General features: G+C 37.2%; 1 protein-coding gene across 1 annotated transcript in view; it reads right to left on the bottom strand.

The window, feature by feature from the left end:
* ADAMTSL1 (ADAMTS like 1) overlaps window positions 1–20,639 on the bottom strand; it is a 198,426-nt gene that overhangs the window by 87,987 nt on the left and 89,800 nt on the right. The window contains exons 10-13 of the mRNA XM_082783255.1: window positions 18,861–18,911; window positions 15,709–15,913; window positions 13,832–13,979; window positions 9,710–9,794 (exon numbers count right to left, since the gene is read on the bottom strand). Coding sequence (XP_082639381.1) covers window positions 9,710–9,794; window positions 13,832–13,979; window positions 15,709–15,913; window positions 18,861–18,911 — 489 coding nt within the window. The remainder of the gene's footprint in view (window positions 1–9,709; window positions 9,795–13,831; window positions 13,980–15,708; window positions 15,914–18,860; window positions 18,912–20,639) is intronic.

Raw genomic sequence — 20,639 nt, 5'->3', positions numbered from 1 at the left:
AAAACTTACTAAATAGGCTGTTATATACTAGGTACAGTGTTCCGAGGAAAATAATGTCAACCATTGAACATGTGCTGCAGAAACTGTCTTTAAGACTTAATTCAAAGCCATGAAAAGATAAAAGCCCACTATCTCTTTAGCTTTTTACTATTATTATTATTTTTCCTAGTGCATTTCATTTCCCTTCTCATTATTAAAAAAGTGTTCCATTTCTATTCTGGATTTTTTCTGACTGTTACTCATCTCTCTGATTACATACCCCCGAGTTTTGCCTCTGAAAGTCTATATATACTTTAATCAAAACACTTTGCAGCTATCCTTACAATAAGCAAAACAGACTGAATTCTATACTTTTGGTGCCATTTTCCTCAAGAATTGCATTGCCTTCCAGGGCAGAAGACAATACATCTGTTTGTTCCACGGAATAGGTCTACCTAAAACTACTGGAAATTCATTTCTTACCTTGAGAATCCTATGAGCAGCCTGATAGAGAGAAAAAGGAAATTTAGTTTTGTGATTATCATCCTTTACAGTTTTTCTATGTACTTTTTAATGTACTTTTTATTTATTTATTATTATTATTATTATTATTTTTAAATCTACTTCCTTTCTCTAGTTGACGAAAGGACCTTCCCTTCACTAAAGAAAAATCTGAATCCAAAACCAAGAGGGGAACTTGGTGCCCCCACAGCCTGTATGTACCAGAACCCCTCACTGGAATAACTTGGTCTCTTAAAGCAGATACTGTGCATTTCTCTACCCACTTTTTTGTGGGTGCTTATAACATGTTATAGCCCTTGTATCCATTGCTAGCACTATACATGGGAAATAATACAATGGAAATAAATGGATTGTATATATTATTGGAACATTTGGAACTGTTCTTTATACTGCTCTCAAAACTGCAAGATTTCATTCTGAAGGAAAACCTTTGAGAAACTAACAAAGAAAAATGATTCAATTTCTCTATCCTAAGACATTCTATCTTGCAAATGACAAAGATTGGTTTTGTTTCAAAGACCGTTAGAGTCCAGCGGAGGGCCACAAAGATGTTATGGGGCCTGGAGCCTATGAGAAAAGGCTGAGAGACCTAGGTCTGTTCAGCCTTGAGAAGACTAAGGGATCTTATGAATGTTTACAAATACCTGAAGCATGGGAGACAGAGGAATTTGGCCAACCTCTTTTCAGTGATTTGTGGGAACACGACAAATGACAACGGCCACAAAATGAATCACAGGAAGTTCCACACTAACATGCAAAAGAACTTCATGGTGAGGGTGATGGAGCACTGGAACAGGCTGCCCAGGGAGGTTGTGGAGTCTTCTTATCTGGAGATATTCAAGGCCCATCTGGATGCCTACCTGGGCAGCCTGCTGTAGGGAACCTGCTTTCGCAGGACCCGATGATCTCTCAAGGTCCCTTCCAACCCCTACAATTGGTGATTTTGGTGATTTTTCATTTAGAAGGGATTATAGATTTTAACAGTACAGGTGGGCCACTCATCTTATTTTCTCTCTGCTATTATTATAATACTATTTTGATGCAGAAAATCTGTCACAGAGTAAACAGTCTATGTCAGCCACTGTGATTTAGATACTTTGATTAATTTGAACATAAAACTTGGCATGACAAACTAAGATGTAAAAATCTTAGGTTACACAAAAAGTCATTGTGGATGCCTTCATCAAAAGCCCTATTCCCTGTATTTTTTAACATTCAGAATTGTTGTGTAACTTTGCTTTCTGCAAGGGCTGCTGTATTCCAAACCAGAAGGGATTATATTTTTCCAGACATTAAAATTACTCATTTAGAAAAACAGAGATACTTTACACACTCAGAATATTTACACATGATGTATATCACCCATACAAACACAAGAACAAAAGAGAAAGGAAACAGAAGAATATTAATAAAGCATACTGGATTCTTTTTGAAATGATACTTAACCTACAAATGCCACATATTACATTATTTTGCCCTTGTCAGCAACTCATAATGCAAATACTGGAATACCTTTAGGAAATTGTATTTTATTCAGCTTTCCAGGCCCAATTTCTACATTTTAAGTAATACATTTGAAAGTCAACTTTATTCAAATATACCTGCTAGCTGCTGAAGTACAGAGTGAATTGGTAGAACCAAGAAGTGAAAGCAGGAAAAAAAAAAGGGGGGGGGGGGGGGGAAGAGAGGGAGGGAGGGAACAAAACAAAACAAAACAAAAAACAGAAAAACAAACATATAAAATCTCCAAACAGGAATTGTCATTAGATACTGAACATTTATGTGATGTGAATGTATAGTATAAATATACACTGGTTCTGAATTTTCCATTATCCTTATTTTAATTACAAAGGAAATTACAAAGACTTTGAGATATCTTTGTGTGGTCATTAATGATAAATGTTGCCAAATGGTGAGCACAGAACATAAAAAGTATTTGAATAATAAGCAGTCAATTCCATGGGTTTAAAGTTATTTGTTCTGCATATAACATATCTTCCACTGCACACTATTGTGCTTTACGGTATGCTGACAACTGTGTCTTCTTTGAAAACTAAAGTGGTGGAGGTTTATTGAGAAGTGGATATTTTAAAAAACAGGAAATGATGGAGGTGCTTCAGATGTCATTGTACATTTAATTTAATTAAATCCTACTTTAATACCAGTCTCTGTAATAACAGCCTTAATGAATAAGACAAACATAATGACTAGTTGCTGTAATGTTACAGTAGTAGTGTCAGCCAAAGCCCAACTGGGCTAATTGCTGTACAAATAAAAACAAAAAGATGACTCTTGCCTCAAACAGATTACTTTGAATATTTTATGGCTCATAGCAAACTTCCCAGTGTTATGCATGTTACTATTACATCAAAAATCATCTTTTATTCCTCTGCACAGCAAAAATAACACTTCTTCCATCACAGAAAAATGCAGCATTGAGTGTATTCTGAGAACTCTTTCAAATATTTTAAAGAGAAGTCTTTTGCTCCCACTTTAGAGAGAGCAGTACTTGGTGAAGTGAAAGATGGTAGGAGGGAACATCATGACCTTGTTCTGTTATTATTGACCTAACCATGCCTGCTGCTACGCAACTGCGTGAGTGCTGCCTACGTTGTTGCACGAAGCTGTGCTATGGCTGAAGGGCACCTCTGCCTGCCACCCCTCTGGGCATCTGTGTAGGCAGCAGTTTTCTCAAGCTTGAAAGCAAACAGATTAGAATGAAAGGTGGAAAACTATTACAGGGAAAAAAAAAAAAAAAAAGATTTTAAAATTTATGTCTCCTGTAAACAAATGCCTATGTTTGTTTCCTTGACATGGAGACACTTATGGTGATGGACCAACAACCATTTCCCATTACAGAAACATGCTGGCAAAATAGCAAGTTCTGGGTTTAAACAATGAATTGCATTTTTGGATGTTCTCTTTTGTTTGATAACTATTAATGTTTCACAATGTGAGCAAAATTGATGTTAGCTGAAAGAAATGGATTGTTGCATGATTTACCATGCGCACAAAAGCCTACAATGGGCCACACAGTGCTCTGTGAACAAAGGAAAAGAAATGTAATGCCACTGACATTAATGGACTTCTACAGGATTCACTCAGGTGTGGTACAGTGCAGGTTTAAGTTCATTGCTTTTGTAGGATGAGATTTATAAATACATTTTAATGTAACAGCAAAACTAAAGTATGGGTGTTTGTACATATACCACTTAATACAAATGCATTGGTCAACTTTTGAAACAGTGCAGTCCAGCATTCAGGCTGTACACATACAATTTACCTGCAAGAACAAATGAATTTCAGCTGTTCACAGAATTGCAGGCATGTGTGAATACTGGGTAGGTACCAGTTGCCCAGTTCAGTTTTGAAAGGACCGTTTGCATTTGTCAGTATTATTAAGTATTAACATACAAATAAATCAGGGTGTTAAAAACACTGAAACCCATCTCTTAAATCTCCTAAAACCAGATACTACAGGTGAAATAAAGTTATCATTGGCTTGTTTAAAGGCTTAGTAATCTTCTGTGCCAGAACTAGTAACTGAACTCAGACTTTCAGACTCCTTGTCTTGCACTGAAATGCAAGCCTGTCCTTCTTCAGGAGAGGCCACCTTTCTATGGGATTTAACATGTAGGTAATACCACAGGACACTCACACACAGCATTGAGGCTGTTGTTCCAAGAAGTGTAACAGAGGTCATGACCACCTGTCAATAAAATTTCAGGGCTCCATCTGTAAGAGTAATGGCACCAGAGGCACTTGTATAGGTTCAATTACAATTGGAGTGATTACGATCTATCCCTCTATAGTTTCTCTTCAGTTTAGTTTGAATATGGTCTTTTCTTTCCACTTTGTGTCAAATCACTCTGTATCATTGGTGATCTCCATAAGTTCACCACTGTCTCAATACCCAGGAAAAGGTAGCCGAGTCTGTGATTTACAGATATCAACCAATTATTCTAAGCAGTGTTTATTCTCTACAGGGGTGTCTTGAATGAATAGTAAAAACTCATTAACTAATATTAGGTTGTTGCACTGCTCATCTCTGTCAACGATCATGTGGATAGTTTAATTGTATGTAATTAGATCATAATATGGAGAAGTTTACCTAAACTTGCTTCTTTGTCTTTGTCATATAACACTGATAAGGAGGACAAAAACCAGCATAAAATTTTATAGCATCTGTGTGACAACACTACTATTTTGGGAATGCAATAGTAATAATGTACCTAATTCTTGAAGTGAAGCTTTTGGAGGCGGTTTCAAATTTACATATTAACCTGTGAATTTGGTATAGACATAACTGTGGAAACTATTTAACAATGAAAACCAGAATGGCACAGATTCCATGTCTCTGGAAACGTATATATGTTCTGGAAAGTAAGAAAGAGATATTGGGTAACTCTGCCACACTGGCCTCTCTATCCAAATCCAGTTCCCAGAGGGCTCTGCCCCCCCACTGATGCATGTCAGGAATTTTCTTTTGTTTCATACTGAAGTGGCCCCATCACTATGATGGTGCCATCTGGCATCCAGATATTATTGTTTGTCCTCTTTTTTTCCCCTTCTTTTTACAGCTAGTATGAGGGTTATTTATGGCAATATGTTAGAAGCTGGGTATGGTGTTAACATACAAAAACATTTCTCAAGAGTTAGCGACAGAAATCTTTTAAACAACCCCTCCACCACCCATAAAACCAATCTCATTACACACAGAAAAACCCATGCTTTTTAAGTCATGACCACTGTTCTTTCTGACTCCGCTGTACTGCTGTGCTGGTGTAATCAGCTACAGTGCAAGAGGTCAGACAGAAAGATATTGTGACTTCTCTCTTTGAGATTTCTCTCTTTGTATTTCTAAGGTCTACTGAATGGTTGCTTCAGAGATGGACAGCAATAGGAGAACAATACATACAACGCCATAAGACATTAAGGACTTCTCACCTTGCACCTTTGTCTTAGCTGAGATTACAATACTTGATTACTGGTCGGGAGTATTTCCTATTAGTTCTGTCAAAAATTAAGTTTTAATTGACTCTGTGTAGGGATGCAGCAGGTCAAACAACACAAATGTAACCATCTCCTCTAGCCTCCAAGTGGCTGAACTGGTTGTAATTCTTTGAGCAGCAGAACCAATGAAGACCAATTTAACATGGACTTGGATTTAAGGTTGAATGTCTAGGTGGATTCTCTGATTTCTCTTGTGGACCAAACTCTGTTAGAAAGTGTTCCTTCACCTGGGGAATTAGCAGGCTGACAGTTTTCTACCTAACCATCTATTTCAGTGAAACACATGGGAAGCACTACCGCTGAATTTCCTGGTGAATATTAACCAAATTTGACAGAGGGATAAAGTTCTTTGTGATAAATTTATATCTCTGTCAAATTTTGTTAATAGCAGTAAATTCAGACATAACTGAGGGAAGAGGAAGGCAAATGACAGACAGACATATACAGACAAAATTAAACTGAAGACTTGCTTCCTTTGGAAAATCCTGAAGAAATAAAAAATGGAAGTCGTTATACGCAGACGGAATAAAAATGCGGCATCTGCTGTCCTAGCAGCACAGTTTAGAGAATGATCACAAATTACAGGTGGAAGGACAGTGCAAAAAATGTACGTAGCTTTATGACTCATAGTTTCCTAACAAAAAAGTATTCAATAGAAAGTAATTATAATCACAAGACAGCATGAGACCTCAAAATATACAAGAAATTTTGTGGAAATTTTCTGCTTTTACTTTTAAATTTCCAATCAAAAGCAAACTTTGAGAAGGACAAAACAGTTGCTTATAGATGGGAATTGCTTTCTTTGCCTGAAGAATGATAATGAAGAAGAGATGACTGTGTTAGGGGCAAAGAGTGGTCTGCTGGCTACAGAGAATTACCCTGTCTGTAGAGGAGAAGGGGAGCAGTGACTTTATGGCATAAGAAAGCTCAGGAAGAACATTGGATGCCATGTAGAAGGATGAGTCCTTACTGACATCTACCTATGTTCAGTCATGAAATCATCTGCTATTGCATCAGAACAGAGCAAGCAGGAAAATCATGTAAACGTATCTTGTCTGAAGAGACTTCCAGGACTTCAGCTTCTAGCAGATACACTCATGAACTCAGAACTGCCTTCTTAGCACTTGGCTTATCTAGGCTTTCTCTGGAGGTCTCCTCTTTACAACTTTTCCCACTCCCCTCTATGCTGTCTCTTCCCATCATTCTTTCCCTGACAAAGTGAGGAGTAAGGTCTCAGAGAAAGTCTGTCCTGGCTTCCTCAGCTCAAACCAGGTCCACTCTACTGAATTAGGGCAAGGGGAAGACCTGCTCAGAGAAGGAGAAACACACAATTAGAATTAGTTTTTACAAGCATAAAAACTAAACGAAAGCGTAAAACTAAAGCGTAATTTTACAGATGTGTCTTCTGAAAATATTTACAGCAAAGTAAGACACTACAAAGAAATGAGATGCTTAGGTAGATAAACACTAACAAATAGGTGGTCATGTTCTAATTACTCAGAAAAAGAGCTGGCAACATTACACAGTCTCACACCAGCTGGCATTTGATCCTGTATCTAAAAAATCTCACAATTTCTGACACTTAGATTAGCATGCAACTACACTCCACACTGATGATTTATCAGTCAATATGCGTGGGTGATAGTCCAATATCTGTCAGCATGGTGAGCCATGGGAGCCTTGTGTCTCTCTAGCTATGGAAGTAGAGGCCAAAAGATGTATTATCATGTAATTCACCTTACTTTTCAACATATTGGTGTATTTGCAATTGCTATGTAGTCAAGTGATGCTATAAAACTTGGCACCAAAGTTGATTGCTAACTGTGTCTTGGTGAGCTCTGAAAAAAAATTAATATATATATATATCATATATATATACATATATATATAAATGTCACTATATACCTTTAAAAAATCTAATAAACAGGACTTAACTTGAATATGCCTTTAAATCTAGACATTAAATAAAAACACTATTAATAGTGAAGCACTGAAACCTATTTTCTGGGGAAGTTCACCACTCAAGGTCACTGTCAAGAGATTAGATAGTCTGAAACAATGTCCATATGGCTGTTAAGGTTTACAGACAGGGATTGCATGGATATGCCTTTCAGCACAAGCTTTTTAATTTTTTATTTGGCCTTTCTTGCTCATGCCTTATCACTAGAAATCATTCCAAGCTAAACACAAGACATTGATATCTCCAAGCTTTGGGAAAGTTTGTACAAAAAGTCTGACTTTTCACCCTCTATTTTAGCTATTAGTCAACACGTATAAAAATCTATAGTTGAATTAAATTTAATGTCATATCGATTTCTCATCAGCCTAAAATAAAGACTATTCATGCTTGCTGAGTCGTGCTTTGTAAAGAGAAAGAAATGTACAAAATGTTGCCCCATGGCAGAATGAACTTAGACTAGACAGTGCTCCACTGTATTAGTATCCCACTGGTATCATTGAACTGTTGCATGAGATGGGGTAAAAAGATAACAAGACCTTTGCAGGTCAGGGCCTTTATTGCAACAGTAAAATTGTAAAGTAAGGAGATGTCATAGATACTATTATAACTATTTAAAATTATTGAACTCCTTCTTTCCCCATTAGAGCACCACAAGTAATACACACATAAGTTTTTCTAGAGTATTGTGTTAAAACGCATATGTTTATTCTATACAAATCCCTTCTTGCTATATTTAAAGCTACATACAGTCATATAAAACACTACTGCACTCTTTTTCTACAGTACTGACAACAGTCTTCAAAAAATTTATCTAAAACTTTGCCACTGTATGAAATTGCTGCAAATTTTTCCAGATATGACCAATTATCAGCATGATTCCATTTGGTAAAACTCCTGGCAATACATATTTTTATTTACGCCTTCAGAAATTAATTGCAGTTTGCTAAATGCACTTTTAGTTACGTGGTTTACTACAGTGCAGCAAGCCATAAGCACACATCTAGAAACACAGAATTTTCTAGACTTTGCTTGTGAAATAATCAACTTACAAAGTTTACTCTGGAAACAGTATAATGTCTTATTATATTATATGCTATAGCTGCTACTAATATACATATATACACAAATATGAATATGTGCAGTTGTATAAATGTGTGTATATAAATGCATGTGTGTATACATGTATGCATTCATGTACACGAGAGATGGATTACTATATTTATTATTCATGGGTGCTTTATGTATATCTCTTACTCTGTTTCAACGTTCCAATTGCACACAAATTCAATTCAGAAAAATTGTATTTGTGCCAAAATTGCAATTAAATTGCTTAATGAATAATATTTGTCCAATACACAGCTGCAGTTGCAACTAAAATACCATGTACTCAGCCATGAGGAACTGATACTGATTAAACTATGAACACAAGTTCCGGTTATAGCACTCATTTTTCATAGTTCCAGGATAAAAAATCTGAAACATAATCATAATAGTATTTGTAATTTCTCAGTCTTATTGGTAATGGCTTATTATCTTGTTGGTAATGTCTTATATGATATGCCATTCTTACTGCAGTGTTCTTTTCATTGCTATTTTATTAGGCTAAGGATGATTAATTATTCATAAAGTGCAATAAAACACAACCCTAAAGGAATTTCTGAGAGTTTTTTAGGTCACTTCATTTTTCTAAATTCTCCTGCGCTTCTGCTGTTAATGAAGTGGAGTGTTAGTGGAAACTGCTAGATCCTATTTTCAACAGCACCATGTCGTGAATTTGGCACACCAGTTCAGATTCCTACAATTAGATTTTTTTTTACTGATATGTTAAAAAGACAGCTATTATGTCTATGTGGAAATATTCTATTCCAGTTTTTTTTATTGTAGGCTTCATTTTTTCTTCAGCACTAACTGTTACTATTTTATGCCCTCCATGTGTTCTGGCTTAAAATACACAAAACAGAAGACAAATGAATAGGAAAAAAAAAAAAAAAAAAAAAAAAAAAGAAGAAAAATAGGGACAGAATGAATTAATTCTATATACCCAAGAGAAGAAATGTAGTTTCCACTATTTCAGGCAGCCTAGGGCATGCAAGGGCCCTATGTATACATAGGGCCTCAATGTATACACAAAAGTGACACAACCTTAAGCGCACTAATTTCCACCACATCAGTTCAGTATAAGCTCCAAATCCTCATCTCACAAGCAACTGTTGTGAACAAATTTTTAAGACTTACGATGGTTCTTCAGACACCACTGTTCCTTCTTCCAGCTCTTGAGCCTGTTTGTACCATGGCAACTTTGCTTCCACAGGAAGTTTCTCTACAGAACAAACACAAGCACATCAAAACAGAAACCATGCAGCAATGCTCCTATGTGTGCCTGCCTCTCCTCTCTCTCTAAGCCTTATGTGTGCCTTCATTAACATGGAGGCTGAGCACAAGAGAAAGGGGACAAGGGACAGAATTATGGATTTCTTATTATGGAGCTGGATTATAATATATTTCTTATTATGGATATATTTCTTATTATGGACCTGGATTATAAAGCTCACGAGATTAGTTATATGACCAGATAGTTTATTATTGCAGCTAAAAACTCTGTGGTGTTCTAAGGTGAATTAATTCACATTTCAGAACATGCAACTGGGCTACAAACTAGGCACATTTAAAAGTATTTTTTTGGAATCAGACTTGAAAGTGTAATGACTCTCTACTGAAATCTGTGAAGGCAAAATGTATAAAATCCTTGTGCTCACTCTTGAATTTTAGAACTTCAGAAGACACATTAATCTTGTTTTTGATAGATTACAAAAAGGAAGAAAATCCTGATTTGATGAGTGATACCACAAAACCCAGAGAAACCGTAATAAAATGGTCAAGCTATACTTTTCAACTTTATCAGTTCATCAGCTATGTGGGTTTAAAAAACAAGCTTGATACTTTTTCTGTCATTTCTGATGGAAAACAGTGGAGCTGCTTTTTCTCCCCTCCAGGATATGCACACAACATAAAGAGTTGCTCTGTTCTGGAGAGTGCAGGGCCATTCCATTTTTTGAGCCAAATTCCACTCTCATGCAGTGTCAAAGTGGAGCATTTCAGCTGAAGGCAGTGGAGCTGTTTTAGCTCTACAGGAGTATAAAGAAAGAGCAAATTTGGCACCATAATTTGAAAATGAGCTCTGCATTTTAACAAAAATATTTTGGGCCAGGATCAGGATAAAAACATAAATAAAGCAAAACTCAGACCACTGAAGAGAACAAGGTCTAGGCTTACTTGCCATTCAGAAGCCACATAAGTCTCTCAAGTTTAGATCATGTGTAGATATTTATTTGCCAATAAGAGCAGATTAATGTCATTCAGAATATTTGAGAATTTTCTGTAACTTTGTTGTGAATAAGGATGAACTTTTCATATATGCATGTGAAATTTCCAAACTGTTAGATGTACATGTATCATCAAGGAACAATAATTTACAACATTATTTCACAGCTACTGCAGCTTTTCTTGGAGCGAGATATTAACTGGGGAGGAAAGGGACGGTAATATAGTTACTGTGCCTGTCTCCCAGAAATAGCTTGCCAAGTTCTTACTCTAATATATTTATTAGTGCCATTTGAGGATGAATATTTGCCAGCACAGCTCTTAGTTTAATCCATATTTTACCGCTTTTGTTATCCAAAAAATGTAGGAGATATTTCTATTTATATGCATTGCAGTTTGTTTTATGGATTTTGGAAATCCAGATCTTGCTTCTACACTTTTTTTTTTCCTTGGATCCAAGTGCTTGTAAAAAGAAAAAGCTCTCATGTACAGTTGTATGTTACGTGACTTTTTAAATAAGATTTCATTTTTAGAGGTGTGTATTCGACAGGAGAGACAGGTAAAGTCAATTATAATCCACATTGTAAAATGATTTGGAGGATCAGAAATGTTGATGTTATATAGTGTGCTTAGACGAAAGGAAAGGAAAGGAAAGGAAAGGAAAGGAAAGGAAAGGAAAGGAAAGGAAAGGAAAGGAAAGGAAAGGAAAGGAAAGGAAAGGAAAGGAAAGGAAAGGAAAGGAAATCACTTCTAACATACGCTACTGAAGACATTTTAATTTTGGACAATAAGGTAAAATATCTTGTTATAAGGGTTCCAGTGAAAAACACTTAAATCCTATATTATACATAAAGTTCTATTACATGAATGCACATTTTCTATTAAAATTGAAAATCATTTCTTAGTCCAGGGTTATCCTATCTTTTCCCATTATTGGTGTAAGACAGAGTGCTTGAATAAACTAAAATGAAATAAATAGCATTGCATAAATAAATAACTATTTGCATTTTGATTTTCTTTAGGAAGTGCATTAAAGTAAAAGTGTATTCCACAGGTTTTTTTTTGTCTTGATATTTTAATCAACTAGGAACATTATTTTCCTGCTTTATTTTAATCCAGCTCCAGAAGGAAAAAACACACTAAGATTAAAACATTCAAAAGAAGTGAGGTACTTTACTACAACCACTGCTTTAAATTCATAATGCTAGATTCATGACAAAAAAAAATAACAAGCTTCCATCATATAAATGGAATAATTTGGATTGGAAGAGACGTCTGGAGAATGTCTGGTTCAGCTTTCTTCTGAAAGCATGATATAGCCTTCAGTTACATGGATCTTCAAACATTACCACCTGCATTATAGAGAAAGAACTGAGAGGGAATTGCAGAACTCAGATGAAGAGTAAAATTAAACCCAATCAAAACAGTATTCTTCACATAGAGCCTGCCATCCCATGTGAGAAAATGGAAGAAAGAAAGAACCACCTACAACTGGATACTAATGATATATTTACTACAAAGTGCAGCACAAGAATTCATCTAGGGTAAAGATGCCACTCTGTTGCAAGTCTGCTTCCGGCAAGCAGCCATGTACAGCAGCCATTTGTTCCCAGACAAATCCCATTGGAAGAGTCTTCTTGACGCAGGCAAGAATAGCTTTCCTAGCTGGTCTTTCAGCTTTTCCCAGGTTCCATAGGCAGAAGTCAGTTGTGGGTGGTATACACCACCTGATTTTTGGCATCTTACTGCATTTTGCTTACACTGCATGTTGCAGGCAAACAGGAGTTTGCTTTACCTGGGATCTGAACATTATAAATAGATAAAGACCCATAAATGTGGCTGTTTCACTGAGCCCAAGTCCACTGCATCTCAGAGTCATGATAGTGCAGCCAGCATGAGCCTTTTATTCTTCCTGGAACATGGATTGATGGAGCTCATGTTGTCTAGTAGTGTGCAATGTAAACACACCCATTGCTCCCTGGTGGCCCTGCATCTTGGTTTTGCCACTGGGTGGCTGGTAGATGCAGTAAATTCCAATGTTCCAGCCAGACTGAAACCTTGCAGCTTGACAAGCTTGTCTAATACAAGCCAGTGAGCACAGAAACTAAAATTCCAAATTTCACTCTTTCACCTCAGATCAGTATGAAGTCACAGGTCACTTAATAATAAGGTTTCATAATATGGACCAGGATCGCAATTCATTTTCCAGAAGGGATTGATTTTTTTCTTATGTTGGAGGTTAAGTCCCTAATTAAGTTCAACTACATTGCTGGAGCTCAGAAATTACCATCAATTACTTGAAGGTACAGACACAAAAAAGTTTCATCAATAGAGATGTACATACACACAAACACATAAACACTGATATACCATTGGAAACAAATTCTTGTGACTGGTGCTACTGGCCATTGCCCATTTACCTAGTCTCCAGGACTGATAGGACTTCTATACCATAAGAACATCCAAAGGGCTAGAGAAGTTTGTCCTTATCTCAATAATCTGTTGGGAATTTACCTCAATCTTACTCAGTGAAGCCCAAGTCAAGAAATCATACCAATTGTGAGTCCCCCTTGTACAAAGATGCTTCAAGTATTTTTGCAGCCTTGCTAGTAAAAGGAACTTCATGGTGCAATACACAATGCTTGTTTCTGTCTGATTCAAGCAAACAACTTGTGAACAGGCTCTTCAAAATTATGGCTACATTTATCTAATTTGAATGTTGTTTACATATTTAATTCCTTTAGAATACAGGGCAAATTTAGCTTTGATATGATCAATGTGGTTTAAACTGCTTATACTGTGGCCAAATTTACATTTAGTTTTGCTTGCTGGATCGCAAATTAACAAAACTCTAGAGCTTATGAGAATGATGAGCCAGAATTCACCCTACCTGGCTACCAGGCAAACAGGAATGGCAGGCCTTAAATATACAAATTCAGAATTCATTGCAGGTGGAGACAGTGCTAGTAATGACAAAACAAAATTGCTCAACATGGACAAATGCTGAAAAATTTATGAGAATCATTCTCTCATTACCTTTGGGTTTGTAGCAAGGAGTGGGTACAATGCATTCTTCTTTTATGTGTGGCTTTGTTTTAGAGCTACAGCCTCCTGTATGTATCCCTCTGTGATCAATGCAAAGAACCACGCGGTATCTGAGCCCTTGCCCACAGGTCACAGTGCACTGCAAAAAGGAAATATAAGGAGGAATGAGGCAATGATTGCGGTAGGCCATGAGTGTGACAAATAAAAAGGGAATGTGCAATAGAAGTACATGTACAGCAGAGGTCAAAACATGATGCAGAAACACTCAACCCTGATTATAAATTATTCATAATATTTGGTAGTTACGGTAAGGCATAAAATTGGCATATATATTTACCTTTGTGTTCTTCACATTTATTTGGTTTAGACATTTAACCCCTGGAACCATTCTTTTTTCTTTTTTCTTTTTCTTTTTCTTTTCCTTTTCCTTTTTCTTTTTCTTTTTTTCTTTTTCTTTTTTCTTTTGCTGTGTCACTCTTTCAGCACTGGCTACTTGGCTTGTGGCCATCCATTCCAGGTTGGATTTGCTCAGTAACACCCTGTCAACTTCATCTGAAGCCATTCTGCTTTGCTTGGACAAAGTATTGGAGCTTATGGGTTACCAGGGGTGACACAGCTATTTTGAAACATAGCACCAAACAAAATGGGAAACTATTTAGGCTTTATTCCCTCAGACAATTAAGTCTTTATTTATTTATTTATTTATTTATTATTTATGGTAAAGTATGTCATGTTTTCACCTCCCTCTCCATCCTTTTTATAAGCGCTTTTTAAGTATTGAAAAGCTACAATGAGGTCTCCCTGGAGCCTTCTCTTCTTCAGGCTGAACAGACCCAGCTCTCTTCATAGGAGAGGTGTTCCAGCCCTGTGATCATATTTGTGGCACTCTAAAAGAACACATCCTTCATGTGCTGGGGGCCCCAGACCTGGACGCAGTGCTCCAGGTAGGGCTTCATAAGGGCAGAGTAGAGGGGAACAATCACCTCTTTCTCCCTGCTGCCCACCCCTCTGTTTATGCTGTCCAGGATGCAGTTGGCCTTCTGGGCTGCAAGCATGTGCTGCTGGCTCATGTCGAGCTTTTCGTCCACCAGAACCCCCAGGTCCTTCTCTGCAGGGCTGCTCTCAGTGAGTTCTTCTCACAGCCTGTGCTCAAGCCTGGGATTGGCCCAACACAGGTGCAGCACCTTGCACTTGTACTCGTTGAACCTCATGAGGTTCACATGGGCCCACTTCTCCAGCCTGTCCAGGTCTCTTTGGATGGCTTCCCTTCCTTCTGTAGTATTGACTGCACCACTCAGCTTGGTGTCATCTGCAAACTTACTGAGGGTGCACTCAATCTCACTACATCATTGATAAAGATATTAAACAGCACCAGTCCCACGACAGACCCCTGAGGTACACCACTCATCAATGGCCTCCACCTGGACATAGAGCCATTGACCACCACCGTCTGGGTGCAATCATCCAGCCAATTTTTTATCCGCTGAATGGCCTACCCTTCAAATTCATCTCCCTCCAATTTGGACATCAGGATGTCGTGTTCACAAAAAGCTTACGGCTTTTGTTTTGTGCATTTCATTCATGTTCTCAGTCTATTGTTAGCAGAGGATCACAAATCAGTATTACAAATCTGATTTATTCTTCCATGATTCTCCTTAATCATACTAATCCTATTAGTACACTAAACCTCAGTATTTACTTTGTAAATAGACAAATAACATCATTGAAACAGAGGTCATGGTAATGAGGAAGGACAATAATGGAAGATAGTAATTCAGCATGCTTACTAAACTATTAGCATTATTCTCTGATTTTAAGATGTATTCTTAATACAGTAAATACAAAACCGTCAAAGCAAAACTCATTACCGGTGACCACTCCTGAGCAAGCCACTTTGGGCAGTCAAATATATTGCAAGGTTGGACAACAGGCATCTTCAGAGTATACATGCATTTCCATTCTTCCACAGGGCTAATATGCCCTTGAATGTCTTCCTCCACACATGAGACACTGCGGCTTTGAATGCCCCCTCCACAGGAGGAGGAACAGGCAGTCCAGGGTGTACTTTCCCACCTGTGACAAAACCAAAATGTAACAGAGAAGTGTCAGGAAAAGGAACCCTTGCTGCCCACATCACAGCCCCACAAATGCATGAACTGTTAACTGCAGTTGGTTTTCTTTTATTTCTGGTTACTGTCAGTAAAATTGCACATGCATGGTTTTGTAAATGGTGAAAACAAAAAAGGACTCCAATGGGTGCTGTCTTTAAGTCACAGACTAGTAGTGTGAAACTTCCTCTCTCCACTAAACCCATAACTACTACCATAGAAACTAAATACTTTTAAATTGATTCCTTTTATTTAGTTGATGGGATTATCAAATCTCCCCAATTTGCCAAATTCTGAGAAATCTTTGTTACAGATTACTAGAGAGTCAGTAAGCTCCTGAACATATGATGTTCCTTTTGCTAGAATATAGAGGGAAAAAGAAGTTTTTTTTGGGGGGTGAAACAACTGAGTTGAGGGAAATAAAAAGAGAAAAAAAAAAAAAAGCGAGGAAAAAAAAAGAGTAGTGGAAATTATCAAAGAAAAGGAGAGGAGGCTATACTGACAGGTTACATGGTATAGACCACATAGGCCTTGTTTCTTTGCATCTGAGACAGTGGGAGGAATTCAGAAACCATCTTTTCTCAACAGGTGCCATTTGAAAATGTAATGACAAATTCCCAGAACAATGTGTATGTTCTGAAAAGTCATGCATATTTTTTTTTTCTTTTTTTACGATGCATATATATTAATGTATGTATCATTTTATATGTGTGTATGTCTGTTTGCATAAAATGCAGACTGGTATTTCCTCTCTCATATTCAAACCACTGTCATAGAGAGGACACAGAATCACTGCCATGATAGCCATAAATGTGGTTATTCCTTTTGACAAGAAAATTTGAAATAATATTTGAAAGATTGATTTTGGTCACAATTTTTCATTTTTGACTTTTTTTTTTTTTTTCCTTTCTAATCACAGCAAAGGAATTATTTTTAAGTAACCCTGAAAGGATCACCAAAATTGTTAAACAAAATTAAAAATACTTATCTTTCTCTCTGACTTTTCATCATATCAACCCATCTTATTCTGACCAGCTCCAGTACGTTTAAGCACAATCCACAGTTGGCTAATGGCTAAAAGTGTAGTAAAACCCTGTGTGAAATGGTTTATATTAATAGCTGTTTATGAATGGTAAATCCACTGACTGGTAAGTTACCACAAAGAAGTGGTGAAACCACATTTACACCATGTCTTATCCATCATCATGTGTTCTGCATAAGCTCTGTATGCCACAAATGGATAACTGGACAACATTTTTAATTCAAATGTGTTATCTGTGGCTCTTCTGGACAAATTTCCCAACTAAGGTTTCTAAATATGAAAAATCTAAATGAAGAGGTCTCAAACTGAATTTTGGAAGCAGCAGAAACTCTTGCCACCAGCCTGAGCTAGGCATAGGAGTGGTGTGGCTGGAACTCCATGGGACATGGAATGTTGTTCCACTGGGACAGGCTACTAGATGCCTTGTGCAACCTTGGCAATACAAATCAGCTTAAATCTAGGCCAGCATTGGTCTTTAGGTTTTATATGAGTATAAGGCAGAAAGGTAAAAGTTGTCTCTGCCGTACAGCTCTTCAAGAAGGAGTCACAGCTCCTTCTGAGTTACAAAGGCTGCAGCACTGAGGATTTGTGAAAGGAAGTGGTAATGCATTAAAGTAAGCACTGTATCTACTGAACTGTACCTTTCCTTCAAGATAAAATTTAAGGCAGAGGGAACAATAGGTAAATCTTGCAAAAACACTTTCTCAGATTTCATCTCTACTTCTTCAGTATTGTTTGTCATTCTCCTCTGCCCCTGGTATTAGGTGCTACTATCAGACAAGTTCTTGTGTGTGTGTGTGTGTGTGTTTGGTTGGTTGGTTGGTTGGGGGGATTTTTATTTTTTCTATTTTTATTTTTTCATAAACTCTGCTGGTTGGGAAGAAAGAAATATTTTGTCCTTCTGGCTTAGCCCTCTCTTACGCTAGCCTCATATTCTGTTCAGTGTCTGTTGCCTCTGTCTCTGAGAGAACTGATCTGTGGCTGTGTCTTCCATTAGCTCTCACTGTGGTCTGAATATGATTTCTTCATATCAAACTGAGACTACCATGTTACCAAGGAATATATATATATATATTTTATTTTTTTTCCTGTTGCCTGATACTATGGAACACAATAAATTAACAAAGGAAGAAACAAAGCACAATACCATTGTGTGTCCAGGCAATGTTTCAAACCCAATGGGTTATTCTCCATCATTTTTATCAGCATGAGCCTTATTAACTGCTTTAAAAGTAATTACTAAGGTAATTATTTTAATAAGAATCTCATGTTTTACATTAAAGACATTTTAATTGTGAGATATTAAATAACATAAACCAGGCCTTGACCCTATTCCTGTCCCTGATCTCTGGGTTCTCAGAGGAGCGAATGGATTAATGACCCTGGGAAGGCATTAGCATTGGTTTGCTGGATCAGGACATATCACACATGTTATGTAAAATGAAAATTTCACAATTTGTAAGCATGCAGGAAACAATACTGTCAGATAGAGAGGTCTGATGGTTCATTGCAAAGCCATGGATCACAGTGTTGTTCACAGATGAATAAAGGGAGGGAAAAGGAAAGGTGAGACAGAAGATGGAGGGATGGGTAGGGTGGGGATGGGTGGGGGAAGAGTGAGAAAGAAAGGGACCACACACTTAATAAAGCTACATTACTGCTTCAGCTAGAATACCATTTCAGTTCTGCAGCAACAGAATTTATAACAGGTCAGTGTTTGAACATCTGCAGGTTAATGTGCAGCTGTTCAGAGCAAGAGGAAAGATGCATCTGTTACCTTGATTTGAGAGGAAAGCAGGAATACAGAGAAGACTAAAAAAGCCATAAATGTATTAGATATTTCTAGCATCTGGTTGATTGTTTTACATACCGAGGAAGGGGATGGTAGAGGTCATAGGGCATGATCTGCTTGTATCCATCACTGTTAGGAACAATAATGCCAACCCTCTGAGTAGAAGGTACACATAATAAAATAAACACTAAATGATTACATTATACAACTTTTTTTCTTTTTCTTTTTTCTTTTTTTTTTTTACATAATATTATATCTATCTCTCTCTATATAAAACACAACAAAGATATTTTACCTAAGTTTCACATTTAAAACATTTCCTTTCATCTGTTTCCGAGGCATTCAAAGATCAAAACACCAATTACTACGTTTTTATTTTTATGTTATGAAGATACTATCCTTTGACTAAGAACCAGCCTATTAACATAAATGATCCAAATGAACTGTTCAAATATTACTTAAATTTCTAAAGTGACTATCTGCCATAAAGAAAAAAAAAATCTACATGTAATACTTTCTTAGAGTTTGGATCCAAAGTCACTCATAGGAGAATTGTCCATTTCAGGGAGCTCTAGATCAACCCCTTTTTTACCTATTATATGGTTGTTTCTGCCCTTCAGATAAAATGTCTACTTTTAGCGGGGCTGGGATTAGAAACGGAGAATACCACAGTGTGAGTACGCCAATCTGCGATTCATATCTCTCCACTTTAAAACTGTTGCATTTCATTCATCTTCAGAACCTGTCTCTTTGTTTGAGCTTTACTGGAAGCCAGAAGGAACTGGAGAGAAGAGTAACATGTCAGGGATTGCTATTTTTTCTTTGGCATTGACTTGACTGATTGGCTTGGTTAGCTAAAATGTAATTAGCACAACATCTAAAGCATATAACATCTATTATAACAGGCAATAGTGTAGCTCAAAATTAGTAATTATCTGAACCATTGTCATGCCCATAACGTGTGAGATGGATATCATTTGCAATATTGGCAACTCCAGGGACTCACTGAATCGCTAGCCTGGAATTTCATACCTTGTCTGCACTTTTTATAGATTCTGACAGAGTGACTCTCTTCCCACATCCTCTCCCAATTATTAGGCATGTCTATTAATGTGACACATGATCCCAGAGCACCTCATATATCAGTTTCATCAGATCCAATGTGCAACAGGGGACTTAGATGGTGCAGGTGGACAGAACTATCAGAGAGTGAATGCCAGTTGTAGTAGAATAGAGAGCATGTCCCTACACAACTAAGAACGAGAGGAAACTAGCTGAAAAGAATAAGGGTGGTGTTTGAGAGTCTTTTGTAGAAAAGAGATGATATATACGTTGCTGTGTATTTCTGTAAGGAGGAGAGAGCAAAGGGTGGGGGGAGAGGGAAGGGGGGAAGGGAGAAAGTATTCTCCATCCTCAAAACAGTTCCCTGAAAAGTGGTGTAAGCATTCAAAGGAAACTTGACATGCTAAGTCTTCTTTCAGTCAACAGGGTTTTTATGGGCAATTTGACTGTGATAAGAGAATGGATCCCATTGTGTTTTCACAGTGAAAAGTCAGCATTAGATGAGTGTACTGGAATTTTCCAGCTGTTTTTCCAGGATTTTTTTCAGTGGTGAGTTATGGACAACTCCTTCTCAGGTTATCAACCTTTGCAGTCACAAAAGTCTTCTGTGCTGGTCTGCTAAATATTTGTATCTACAGAGAGCTGCCCATCTCCACAAAAACTAAAAATCTAGGGCAGACAGATCTGGTATTGGGAAACTTTGGAAAAGACAAATGTGTTACTTATGCAATGGCCAGTGAGAAAGTCTTCTCAGACTTTGACTGACTGATAAATGCCTGCAAAAGTTTGAGAAAT

Source organism: Aythya marila, assembly GCF_965140915.1.
Source record: "Aythya marila genome assembly, chromosome: Z".
Taxonomy (NCBI): domain Eukaryota; kingdom Metazoa; phylum Chordata; class Aves; order Anseriformes; family Anatidae; genus Aythya; species Aythya marila.
The sequence above is the reverse complement of the archived record's forward strand: the minus strand, read 5'-3'. Positions and strand labels throughout refer to the sequence as shown.